General features: G+C 45.8%; 1 protein-coding gene across 1 annotated transcript in view; it reads left to right on the top strand.

Annotated features, from left to right (window-relative positions):
- Nucleotides 1-12,523, top strand: part of LOC131285484 (ecdysone-induced protein 75B, isoforms C/D) — a 111,134-nt gene that overhangs the window by 47,516 nt on the left and 51,095 nt on the right. The window contains exon 2 of the mRNA XM_058314342.1: nt 7,121-7,209. Coding sequence (XP_058170325.1) covers nt 7,121-7,209 — 89 coding nt within the window. The remainder of the gene's footprint in view (nt 1-7,120; nt 7,210-12,523) is intronic.

Genomic DNA, 12,523 nt, shown 5'->3' with positions numbered 1-12,523 from the left:
TGCTGCATTGTTTACCCGCACGAAAACGGCGTTGAAGGGAACCACCGGGGAGGGTGTGCGAGTGAGCGAAAGAGGGGAACTAAATCTATGCTCTATTAAATCCCGGGCCCCCGGGAGGAAGCGAAAAGGCGGCGATGCAGAGAGCGAACGTTTATGCTGCACGTAGTCGCGCCGGGACCTGTCTCCGGGTCAACGAACGAATGTTATGAGCCCTTCGGTGGCGGTGCCGAAGGTGGTGGAGGCAGGGGAACCTTCGAAAATGGAAGAAAAGTGCCTCTCCTAGCTCGTCGTCGTCGTCGTCTTGTCTTGGTGGATGAAAGTGAAAACGAAACCAACGGAGCATCTCGCCACCGACAAATCGAGCACGCGTTTTCTTCTCCTCTTTTTTCCGATGCTGAAAAATCGTCACTATTTTCTGTTTTCGTTTTTAAATCCACCGTTCATTGACCGCGTGAAAGTGTAGAGAAACACTCCGCCGCCCTGGTTTGCAGCGCGGTTCGAGCAAGTGGAGAAACAACGGTAGACGAAAAACAATCAAATTTTCGGTTTCCCGGATGAAATCATTCGGAAACGTTTTGCTAACGCCATTTGTAGTGCAAAGACGGGTGGAAAAAGAAGCAAACACAAAGTGTTCAATCCTAATAACTATATGTTTTTATTTGATCGATTAATTGCTGTTCGGTCTAGATTTGTTTTCGTCTTAAATCGTTTTACGATAGATTGCTTATTTCACTAATGTCTTACTGTTATCTACTGTTTTTGTCGGTATGCTTAGTGTTTTACAATTGTATTGTTTTTTTGTATTTCTTTTCCGTCTTAAAATAATATTGTACTCTTTACTTAGTAATTCTTAGTAGTAATTTGCAATATCAATTGTTACTTTTTTTAATTGAAAGTTTTAAATTTAAATTTCAAGGTCTGATTATTTAACATTTAATTATTTTTTACATACTTTCATGTTCTTGTTGTTTTTTTTTATTAGTTTTTGATCATTTGAAGTTTTATATATTTTTTACATTTTTAGTTACTTGTTTCAAATAATAACTGATTCACTCCCTGTTTTCTTTTCTCACGTTTCTTATCGATTGGGGTTTTGTGAGGTATACATGTTACTACCCTCCTTTTTATGTTAAAAGCTGTATGTTACAATCTCATCCACTTCACTCCATATACACACGCACATGTCCTGTGGAATGTGAACGCTTTATGCGTTTTATTTCCACGTTTTTACTTGCTGTCGACAAATTTTGTCTACCTTTTTTTTGCCTCCTTTTTCCGCGTAGACAGATAGCGCCCGATGGGCGACGTCGGGGAACTTTTACTTTTCACTTTCATCCGGCTCTCGACTCCGGGTGCGCGCACGGGTGGACATTGAACCTGTTTCACCCTCCCCCTCCTCTTGTCCCAGCCATCGTTTTGCCCCCATCACCCAGTCGGGGAGTTTTTGTCTTCTCCACGAAGAAGACGACGACGGCGGTGATCATGATGGCGATGGTACAAAATTAACTATCCTTCGTTGCGACATAGTTTTCCTCTTTCTCCGCCAACTCCGAGAGTGTGTGGTTGGTTGAGATTCATCGCGGCGAGTCCCTTTCGCGCCGGGCTGTCTCCTTTTGCCCCGCTTCACTCCGACCGCACTTTTGTGGAACACCCTTTGGACCGACGTCGGTAGTAGTTGCAATCTTTAGGGCCAAAACATGCATGCCTAGTGCCCGCAACTCGATGCACCAACGTCTTCGAACGCATTTCGAAACATACACCGCTCGGCATAAGCCGTGTCATGTGTGGACGTATGCTGTTGCGCCGCCTGCCTTCGGTCGCCTTTCGTGGCGTGTACGCTGGCCATAATTCGAGCACTGGGTTAACGAACTTCACAGTAGGCTAGGGAGGTAACACCCTCCTCCCCCCACAGTGAGAGATGGGAGGATGGGGGATATGATTTCGAATGTTGAGAGACCCTGGGTGCATAATGATCGGTCGGCGGATCTCGCCGCGCTCGTGTTCCGTTCCGTGGTAGGAAAACTTTTCCTTACATTTTTCGGTTCGGATCATCCATCTCCTCCCCCCTCCCCCTATGCCAGCGAAGTCAATGAACCTCCCCACAGCGGGCGCACATACAACACGGTGCCGAACCCCGAGGCAGGCCAAAGGCGCAGCAGTAGAAAGTCGTGCAAGAAGAGAAACTTTTCCACCCCGGGTTCGCCTTAAAGGCGTTTCGTTGATTTGCGCCATTTGAATGCAATTATTTCGTTGACTTTTTCTTCGCTCGCTCACTCGGTGGTGCGCTGGGAAACGGGTGGGAAGTTATGTTTCCATCTTACTATTTATGTATGTGTGTGTATGTGTGGTTGGTGTTCGGTCAAATGTTGTTGCGGTCACGCGGTGTGGTTTAATGACCTTTTCCCAAAGTTGCCGTTTTTTTTCCTCTCCACAATCGTGCCATCCATGGTAGGCACGAATTTCTCCTTCTCACGCACGGGTGAGTGTGAAAAGCGTGAAACTTTCCATTTCCATTCCCTCTTCCCCCATTTATTCTTTTTCTTTTTCTTTATTATGACTTGTTCGAATTTTGAAGCTGCACCGCAGGCGCCACAGACATCTTCCAGTTGGTTTTTTTTCTATCTATCTCTCCTCTAAATTTCTGTATATTTTACTTGTTCGAACAACGCACCGGTTTCACTTTTTCCGACCGTTCGTCCGTTCGTTCGGTTTCGATTTTGTTTGCGGTTTTCATCCGCATTCGCAAGCCCGCTCAATTCCGCCTGTTACATATTTTGCCCCATTTGACTTTTTCGGGCGTAGAAAGATTTATTTGCTATGTTCGTTATGCATTTTGTTATCTTTCCACTTTCACAGTGTTGATTTTTCTCCTTTTGGGTTAGCCGAAATGTTATCATGTCTCGAACGACAACGGAATGGGAAGAGGAAAGTATACGCAACTGGTTTCTGACTTTTTTCACCCAGATTTGTTTGTGTCCGGTTGACACAGTTTTTTACTGACATTTTTAAAAATCTACTCCGGTATATCTAGTGTCCTTTCATATTTCTCACTTTTTTATTTGTTTTAAATGACTTTTTCATGGTTTTAAACCATTTTATTTAAAATGTAGGTGCCCTGATAACTTATTGATTGTTTATTGTTTTTTGTTTAAAGTGACCTATCATTCTTTTTCTTAATATTTTGTTGCTATTAAAACATTTACCTTATATCTAACACATAAATGGAATCCAAATACTGTTCCCCAAATGTGTTGCAGTGCGTATTTTCGTAATTAAATTTGTAATAAGGCTTGCGACATGCAATGAAGAAAATTATTGTATAGCCTTGATAATTTTTTTAAAGTAAATATACTTACGACGTATGCAATTTAGACAACGTTCACACGTTGACCACTAAATTTTAAGTACAATTATTTTTGACAAAATTAGGTTATAAAATGTTTAGGAAACCAAGCATAGATATTTTTAGTACAATTATTGTTGACAAAATTTGGTTGTAAAATGTATTATACCAACGTTTTTAGGAAACCAAGCTTAGACTAAGCTTTCCAATGGACATATGTTCGTAATAACTGTAGGTTACTTGTATATTAGTGCACTGCTATATTAATGTATAGGCCTGATGAAGATTACTGCTATCGTCTGCATGGATTAAATGCCATGTGCTTCCACTTGTTGGAAATAAAAGTTTCCTTCTGACCAGCTGGGGACACGTCACTCCTAAGCAAATTGTCGCAAATGGTATTAAAATATTTTCCACCTATCCACCCCGCTTCCGGACGGGCAACGCTTAGCCACGTAATACCATTCGCAAGCTGGCCTCATTTCCTTAACAGGAACAAACCGCGAGACGGAAGACGCGGGGGGCCCTTTTTGTGTCGTCTCTTCCCTGAAAGTGAAGATGATTGCTGACGGCTCAAGTGGATCGTCTCGTCGCGTTCCCATTCCGTTCCGGTTGACAAAGCCAAACGCTGAGCGATCGCACGTTTTCCTGCGACCATTTTCCCCGTGACCACCGGGTGCTGAAGATCTCGTTCAACAACCGGCTGCTTATCGGGAAGAGCACTAAAGCGTGCCTTATCTGTCGCGTTGACACATGGTCACATCGAGACGAATGTGGTTGCGATAAGGGGTCGATAGGAGTTTGATGAGTGGAGTTTAGCGTGCCAAGCAGATGTGTGATTCAGCTCTCCTCCTTAAAACCGGAAGTGACGAATTTGGGATGTTCATCAAAGGTGATTTAGTACCGGAAGTGGTTTGTACTAAAAACAAAAAATACTTCACCAAGGAAGAGCGTTATCTTTGTGGCACAACGTTTTTCCTACTGACCAACATTCACACGTTTTCCTGTTTTTCTAACATGAGGTCGGTGAACCTTCCTCACTCCCCACCTTGTGGCGTGCGGAAAATCAGCGCTTTGCTTTCTAGCCAACGCTGGAAAAGTCAATCACCTTTTTCTAGCCAGTGAGCGGAAGAAAGTGTCCCCACCATCAGTTCGGGTCAACGAACGTCTCTGGCGAGCTGAACGAATGAACGAATGAACCAGTTCCGTCTGGCCTCGTTGTCGGGGAGGGTTTCGGGTTTTTTTGTGTGGCGGAATTGTGGTCTTTAGCCCGTTTCTTCTCCTTTCCCACTATTGTTTTCCCTTCAAAGTATCGAATCGATTTTGCCGAGGAGGAAAAAAAGGGGAGAGGGAAGCGGGAGGGTGGTCGATTGATCGACAAAACTATCGCTTTCGCTTTCGTCGTCGACATTTCCCAACTTCCCAACAGTGAGATGATGCGCTTCACGCCGCGGTCATTCAACCGCACGAGTCGTGTTCAATCGGTGAAAGTGAAATGGCCCCGCTCTGTTCGATGTCCCCCTCCCCTCCCCCCTCTCCCGCTCCTTTGCTTCGCTTGCTCCTTTTCTTTCCTTCCGCGCTGGAAAAAGAAAGTGCAGACGAATGATGACGCTGGTGTAGTGGTCAAGTCACGACGGAACCCTCCGTCTCTCTCTCTCTCTGTTTCGCTTCCCACCCATCTTTTCAAACCCCAAAACGTAACGAAATGGAACGAAACCCATCGCCCGGATAGCGATAGGCCAAGTGGAAGTGGAAAGAAGAAAGCTTCCCCCAAAAGGGACGGAAGAGAATCGGACGAGAAGCTGGGAAAAGAAAGTCCGTAACCGCCGCCTGGAGCGGTCTTATGGCGCCCAACACACAATGGAAGAATGAACAAAAAAAGGCTCAATTGATATCTTACCAGACGGTTGTGAAGCGAAAATGATCTGCCTTCGTGCAATTACGAGCGTGATTTTTCTCTCAAACGCACTGTTTTTTTTCTAAAGTGAACATCAAACGGGAAAAGGAAAGATGGAAACCAAGTAAAACGTCAAAATAAACATCGCGAGAGAGAAAACGAAATGGAACGAAAAACATCTTCACTTAATTACGATCGTTTGTGCTTTCGTTTGCTAGAAGAGGTGTGTTTTTTTGTTTTGAGCTGATTTTGTTTTCGATTTTGAATCCCAGAAACACTTTTTCCTGTTTTCTTCTTTCTTCTGTTTTATATTTTACTTTGCTTTCTAATGTTTTATGTAATGTTGTTTTGTTTTATCATTTCACAAATGTTTATCCTTTTACTTTTGAGGTTTTATTATTTTTATGCCTGTTAACAGTGTTTATTATACTGTGTTTATTATTATTATACATTTATTTTCTCCGATCCTTGTGAATATCTTCTTTGGGGCTGTTTTTCAGTTTTTTTGTTTTTTTTTTTGTTTTTTAGTTCAATAAATAACTGTGTACAATTTCTAATATTATCATTTAAACATCCATTCCGATGTCTCCCGTAACACTATCACACATTCGATTCGCAACATCGCTGGCAGTTTTGAAAGTGATACTATTTGCTGGCGACGTTTTCCCTTTCCATCGGGGCACCGGTTGGCTGCTTAGTATTCAATTCAATTCCGTTCGCTCAAACCCCCCCTCGATCGGTTAGCGGTTGTTGGACGACGAAACGAACCTCCCAAAAAGAAGCAACAACAGCAGGAAACAGTAGTTCACGCTACAGAAATATCTCGACCGGGGGCCATAAGGTGTTATTTAGCCGGACAGTTGCGGCGCGCCCGCTGTGGCCTATCATCGAGTTCATTATACAACGTTATATAATTACACATACGATTGGGCCCCGGATGGGAAGGGAAGTTTTTCCTCCTCCTCCTCCGTGTCGTGCCATCTGGGGGGCGGGCGTTGCAGAAAACCGTGTCGGGGTGCTGGAAAAGCCGCATGCACATTATCGCCATACTCGGTCGCTCTCGCGGTACCAAGGCCTCAAGCCGCTTCCATCTTCGATCCGGTGGCCCGGGTTCGATGTTCGATTCGACCGCTTGCGTTGATCGTCATTAGCAACTTTCTCCGTGGAGTGCGTTGACCGCTTCGAGGACGATCGGAGGCACTGTTTTGACAGTTGCTCGTAATAAAATGAAAACGTCCAGGTCGAGATTCTTAGTAGGCCGTTCAAAGTATCTTTTTAATTAAAATAAAATACTATTCAATACCTTTTTGTAGGAAATACCAATCGATCGAAAATATCACACATTTATCCCCCCACTCCCCCCGGAAAATGTGGGTCACCGGGGAAGGAAATGAAGGACCCATTTCGACACGACCGTTTTCTACGATAAGAGCGCCAATGGTTTGACGCAAAACCGATGGTGTCGTCACTCAGGCCAAATACACCATCGAAATGCGTCACTTTTTATTTGATCACAAGCCACTCACGTAAACAAAAAAGTACCGCGATGACAATTGTGATGTTTGTTTTTCTTTCGTTTCGGGTTATATTTGTTTTTTTTTGTATTTTATCAACTGTACTGGGGGATTATCTTGTTCACCACATTGTACGGATACGTCCATACCCTCGCTCCCGGGGTCTGATAAGAACCGAGAGGGAGAGGGAGGTTCAGTGGCCTTCACCCGTATTTCTTATCGGACAAAAGTCGGTTATCGGTCATTCGGTGCGATGGGGGGAAGAAAATATGTTTGTATCTTAAAACCGAAATCAACTGTCAAAAAGAAACCCAATTCTTATCGACTGAGCTAACCCTTCGCTTTTCTCTATTCCCTTTCCCCCAGAATTCGACGGCACAACCGTCCTGTGTCGTGTGTGTGGTGATAAAGCGTCCGGTTTCCATTATGGCGTCCACTCGTGCGAAGGCTGCAAGGTAAGTGATTTGTTTCTCACATTCTTATTGTTCTCAAGACATTTCATTCCAAAGTCGCTAAGGAGGTTATTTTGTGATCATGGAAAGAAACACTCTTCTAGTAGAAAAGTTTTACTAAATCAAAATGCAAACCATTTAACACAACAACGCCGAAGTGGAGAAGGGTGATGTAGCTGGACATTCCGAAATCAACGATTCACGCTCCGATGATTCCAACACCTTTACCGCGGGGGTGTGATTTCATACCGGAAGGTGGACATAACATGAATAACAACAACAAAAAACCACTACCCTTACACTCAACCAATGTCGAAAACGTCGGTCCACAAAAAACCTAGAACAGAAGGCTTTTCGGTTGACCTCAAAATGGATTTACCTTCAAAAATAAATTAACGCTAAAGGAAAAACACATTGAGATGGAGGTAAAAACCAAAAGAACCCCCTTCGAAGCGCCTTACCACAAAGAAGTGACTGACCGGTCAAGAACCTCCGCCCGAGCGCGATCGGTGGGTGGTATTTGCGGTCATAGTTGGTTTCTCTTCCGTCGGTTCGTTTTTGTTACTATCTTTCTAACCTTCACACCACCAAGGTTCATTCACATTTGAAGTTGAGTTTTGTGGCACGCTGCACGTCGTCTTTGGAACAAAAAATGAGAAGAATGTTTTAACAGGTTCGGGTACAACCACGGTGGCCGGAAGTAGCATTGCCCAGGGAACAAACGATCGAAACGAATCCGATGGTGATGGAGTCAGAAAAGAAAGCACTGATAAAGAACGGTAAGAAGGGTGGCAAAAAACAAGGAAAACATAGAGTTGGAAAAGATAATCCAAAACAAGATAAATACTGCTGAGTAGAAGACATTTGAGAAAACATAAGAAAACAAGAACGACAGAGCATGAAATGGGCTGAAGCATAGGTGGAAAACGAAACAGGAAACTACTCCAAGTGGAAAATAGAATGTGCTGAGTCAAGCGAGCGATCTAAAAATAAAGCAAACGGAATGAACTCTAACGAAGCGACACAAGGTATGGCAAGCGAAGAAAAGTTCTGGAAAAACGGTGGAAAGAACAACACGAAGCCAAGGAAGCGAGAAACCAAAAGAAGGAAACGAGAAAAACACAAAAGAGAAAAACTATCGCAGCAGCTGTGACGGGGGTGTGAGGGGGGACATGAACTTTGCGTTCCGCGGGTTCTTGGCCTTTTCTATGGTCAGCTGGAAAAGGGGAAGGCATCACCGGCGAAAGGTTACTGACCTAAGCTCGGAACTCGTGCTCTCCAATGCTGCTTTTCTCTTGCCCCCCGTGTGTTGCGTTGCAGTTAGGTTAGGTTCTTACCGGTTGTTTTATTTTCAAGCTCTTCGCGTCCCCATCTTCTGCTTGAGACCGCAGTTCAAAGAACTTTGTGTTAGTCCGTGTTGTAGTTTTCAACCCCTTCCGATCGGCTGCTAAAGTGCCGTTGTGAAAATGGAACAGAACGGCCAGATTAGCTTGCCAGATAAGCGAACCCCGAGGCGTTGGAGGGGTGGAAAAATCCTAGCTTCCACTGACCCCAAATGGAGAAACGGGGAGCAAAAAGGAGGGCGAGAACACTTGAGCTTGTAATACGATTAAGCTACACCTTTAGTTAAAGCTCTTGTTACCATCATTAAGAGCGCGTACTGTTTATCATAAACAGGTTTCATTACCGGATTATGAAATATTCCCAACAGTAAGCCACTATGGCAGAAGAAAACCGCAGAAGAGAAGCTTTTAAGAAAACAGTATTATCTCAACTCTTACGGAAGCTAAAGGTCTTCACGGAGGAGGAATCGAGCGAAACTGCGGCTGAAGCGAAAGAAAAAAAAAAGGAAAGGCCGAGGAACCGAGAAACTCTTCACGCCAGAGGCCGATAAACTTCATTGATCGGTCATTGACTGCCGTCGTCCAACCCCGCCAGGCGGAAAGTGGTCGCAAAATGGAATGGGATGGAATCGAACCGAACTACCGTACCATAGGGGGTTGATATGGAGCCCGAGAAATGCAAAAGAAACAGCAAGACAACACCCCACTACACCCCAAACCGGTCTCCAGATGCCTCTAGCCTTTTTCCCAAAGGGGGAGACAGTTTCTTGGGCCGCCTCTCCGTTCAATATGACAATGAGCACGGGTGGGTAGGACAGAACCGTGGTAGAGAGAAACTGTAGGCCAGCCTGAGAAATGACCCAAGAACCAGTTCTCGTTCTCTTCCCGGTGGCGATTCTGTACAGTTTTGGCGAATGACTGAGTGGCCATTTGCATTCCGTAAGTTGGTCGTTTTGTGCAAAATGAGCCAGGGTTAACATTCCACAGTTAGTCGGGATCATTCTTCACTTAAAATAGTAACTTATTATCGGTTTCATGATAGTCATGAAAAGTACCGGTTTTTAGGTTTTTAATAGTTAGATCGTCTTGTACTAAACTGCTCGAATCTGTTCAATTTAGCAATAACTGTTGCTTTGATTATATTCTTGACAGTGTTTTGTCATCATTGTGCAACCAGTCAAACACAAACAACATTAGACGGATCCACACACACACGCACCCAGGGAAAATCCTCATCTGTTTGAAAAGGGCACTAACTCACCTTGATACTGCAATTTACTGCCTAACGCCGTTTCGTTGGTTCGATGGCATATAAATCCCTCGCCTAAATTGGTTTGTTGATTTTCGAGGGCAAATACAGACAGCTCACTTGAACTCCTTACCATTCGAATCATCATCGAAACCTGCTCTCGGTTTCATTGCCCCACCGCCTTGTTTTTTTTTTGGCCAGGGCTGTTTGTCATCGTTTGACATTTGAACTTTCTCCCACCCGTCGAACGAGCGAGGGCATAGATGAAGATCGATGTTTTGCGTCCAAAAAACCCAAGCTGGGGTTTGTGCACTTTTCGGTTGGCATTGGATTGGTACACTGACCCTTGCTCTGGTGCTCGAACGTGAGGAGGAGGCCTTGCGGGCACTAAAGTTGAAGCCCACCGAGGCATGGGGTTCGATTCTTGGTGTAAGAAGGACGGTAAGACGAAATGACCTTCCACTATCCGTGGGGACGGTTCATTTCTCAACTCGCGCCGAAGCGCGTGAACACAGCGTGTGAGCTTTCGCGCGAGCTTTCGAGCTTTTGTCAAATGTGATGTGGGGCTAGCGCTCTTTCTCTCTCTCTCACACATAAAATAGTTTCCACTGGAATGTATCCTCTGCTCCCCTTTCCTTCCCCTTTAGTACCTCTCTTTCTCTTGCCTTTCATCTTGCTCGTAAGCTCTTCGAGCAGGTTCTCGGCTCTCCGTTCTCGTTCGTGTAAAGTCCCGTGCTTTTTAGCTTCCCTCCACCACAGTGGGGTACGTTTTCAGCACCTCCCGGGGTCGGTCTCTGCGGTCGTTGGCCGTACGGGGAGTTTATTGACACTCGCCCAGTGGCTGCAGCCTTCTTCGAGTTCTCTCTGCATCCGTCTCCCTCGTTCGCCCTCGCATTCACATTTATGCTGGCCACCAAGCAGGGGGTTGGCCTCCTTTTTCGATCGGTTCATGTTACTCGCCATCCTGCTCGCTCTCACCAGCATACGATGCTTTTTATTCGCCCACTCCTTCAGCTACCATCGCTTTCGTAAAGGCGCATAGCTCGATTGTGTTCGGTTCTGCGTTTGTCCTTGAAATGGTGCCGCCACCACGACGATGTTGGCAGTTGCGTGAATTCTTTTCGCGCGCGACCGGCATGGTTGGTTTATGCTCGTAAGACGGCGAGCCAAGGGGAGATGGTGTTGGAGCGTGGAGCCTGCATGTTGTAATCCATAAACCTCAACATAGTTTCTTGCCCGCTTGCTTGAAGGAATGAAACGAATGAAAAGGCCAAACCAACGCTGGAGTCGAATATGAGAGAGAAGATATGTTTGCAGAGTATCGAACAGATTATGGAACATGCCTTTGGGGCCGAAGCAAAGGAATGTGTCGTGTTCTTTTGGTGTTCGCTTCGAGCCCTTTGAATGTGCCCTTTCCTTCCTCCACCCCGCGATCGTACACTTTTCCGCAAACACACCCTCCCTTAAACTCTGCTCGTGATCAAATTCATGTTCCTTGCCAATTGTGCGAACTGTGAATGATTGCCGGAGATTGCCGCTTGCGCGCGGGTAACGGGTTTAAAACAAAAAGCAAACCAGTCCTTTCGAATTCGATTTTAGTACAAGGGCGCAGCAGCACCGATTGGAACACAGCAACTTATTATGTGCCTGCAGAAGGTGCGCGCTCTCGCCTTCGCGAGGAACGGGAAGATCGCGATCGCAACACAAAGGGTGGTGTGGAGGCAGCGGTGTTTATGTGTGTGTGTGTATGCAGGCTTATGACATCGCCACCGTCATCATAGCCGAGTTCGGTGTCGCGTTCGCGCGAGGTTGTTGAACTTCGGCGTCAACCTTGGTGGTGCAAAACAGAAAAGGAAAAAAAACCTGACCACCTGCGACCTAGTTCCGTCGCGACTTGGTGAACGTACCGGGTTGTTAGTTCACAGGGGAAGGGGGTGAGGGCCTTTGAGAAACACAATTTGTTGAGGTTCCTTTCGCTAGGGGTGACCTTCAAAGCGCAGGGCCTTCGGAATGAAATATTTTGACAAACCTGCGAATAAAAGGGGCTAAGATGTGGATTTAAACACAAGAAAACGTTGTACTAAAATTTAGTACAAGTATGATTTGGGGAATTTTTGAAGGAAAAGAAGCCTTTTCGAACTGCTCAAGTGATACACTCGAACCGAAGGTGTGTTTGCACCTACACACGACACATGGCGTCGATTGCAACACAGTGTTAGGCGCTAGGAAAACGGCACCGTTGCAACCGATTGCACCTCGGAGCTGGCGCAGTGCAAATGGCGCCGGAAAAAAGGCCCGCCGAAGGTCGCCCGGTCCCGCGTGAATAGTGTCACGAGCGAAACTGGCCACCCGGCCTCACCGAGACGGTGTCGGAGCCCACGAACCAGAACGCGAGAGAGAGAGAGAGATGGAAGGATCGCATTCAGCAAAGGGAGGTTTTTCGAGATATGATCGCCAACCGTGTGTTGCAGCTGCTGCTGCTGCTTGTGCAACAATTGTGCAGCGACGATGCTGGTCGTGAAGGTATGGTGCGCATATCGGGTGCAGCATAGCCCCAGCTCCCGTGCACAGGACGACCGAGCGCAGCAGCAGCAGCAGGTTTCGTTGCGTTGTCCGTCTCGGGTTGCGCTTTTCGCCAACTCTTAGGGACAGATCGTATATGCATCCAACGGTCCGCACAAACAGACACACACACACAGGCACACCAAGGTTTACCTTGGTGTTG

The sequence above is a fragment of the Anopheles ziemanni genome, chromosome 3, assembly GCF_943734765.1.
Source record: "Anopheles ziemanni chromosome 3, idAnoZiCoDA_A2_x.2, whole genome shotgun sequence".
Classification (NCBI taxonomy): domain Eukaryota; kingdom Metazoa; phylum Arthropoda; class Insecta; order Diptera; family Culicidae; genus Anopheles; species Anopheles ziemanni.
This window is presented reverse-complemented; position numbering and strand designations above follow the sequence as displayed.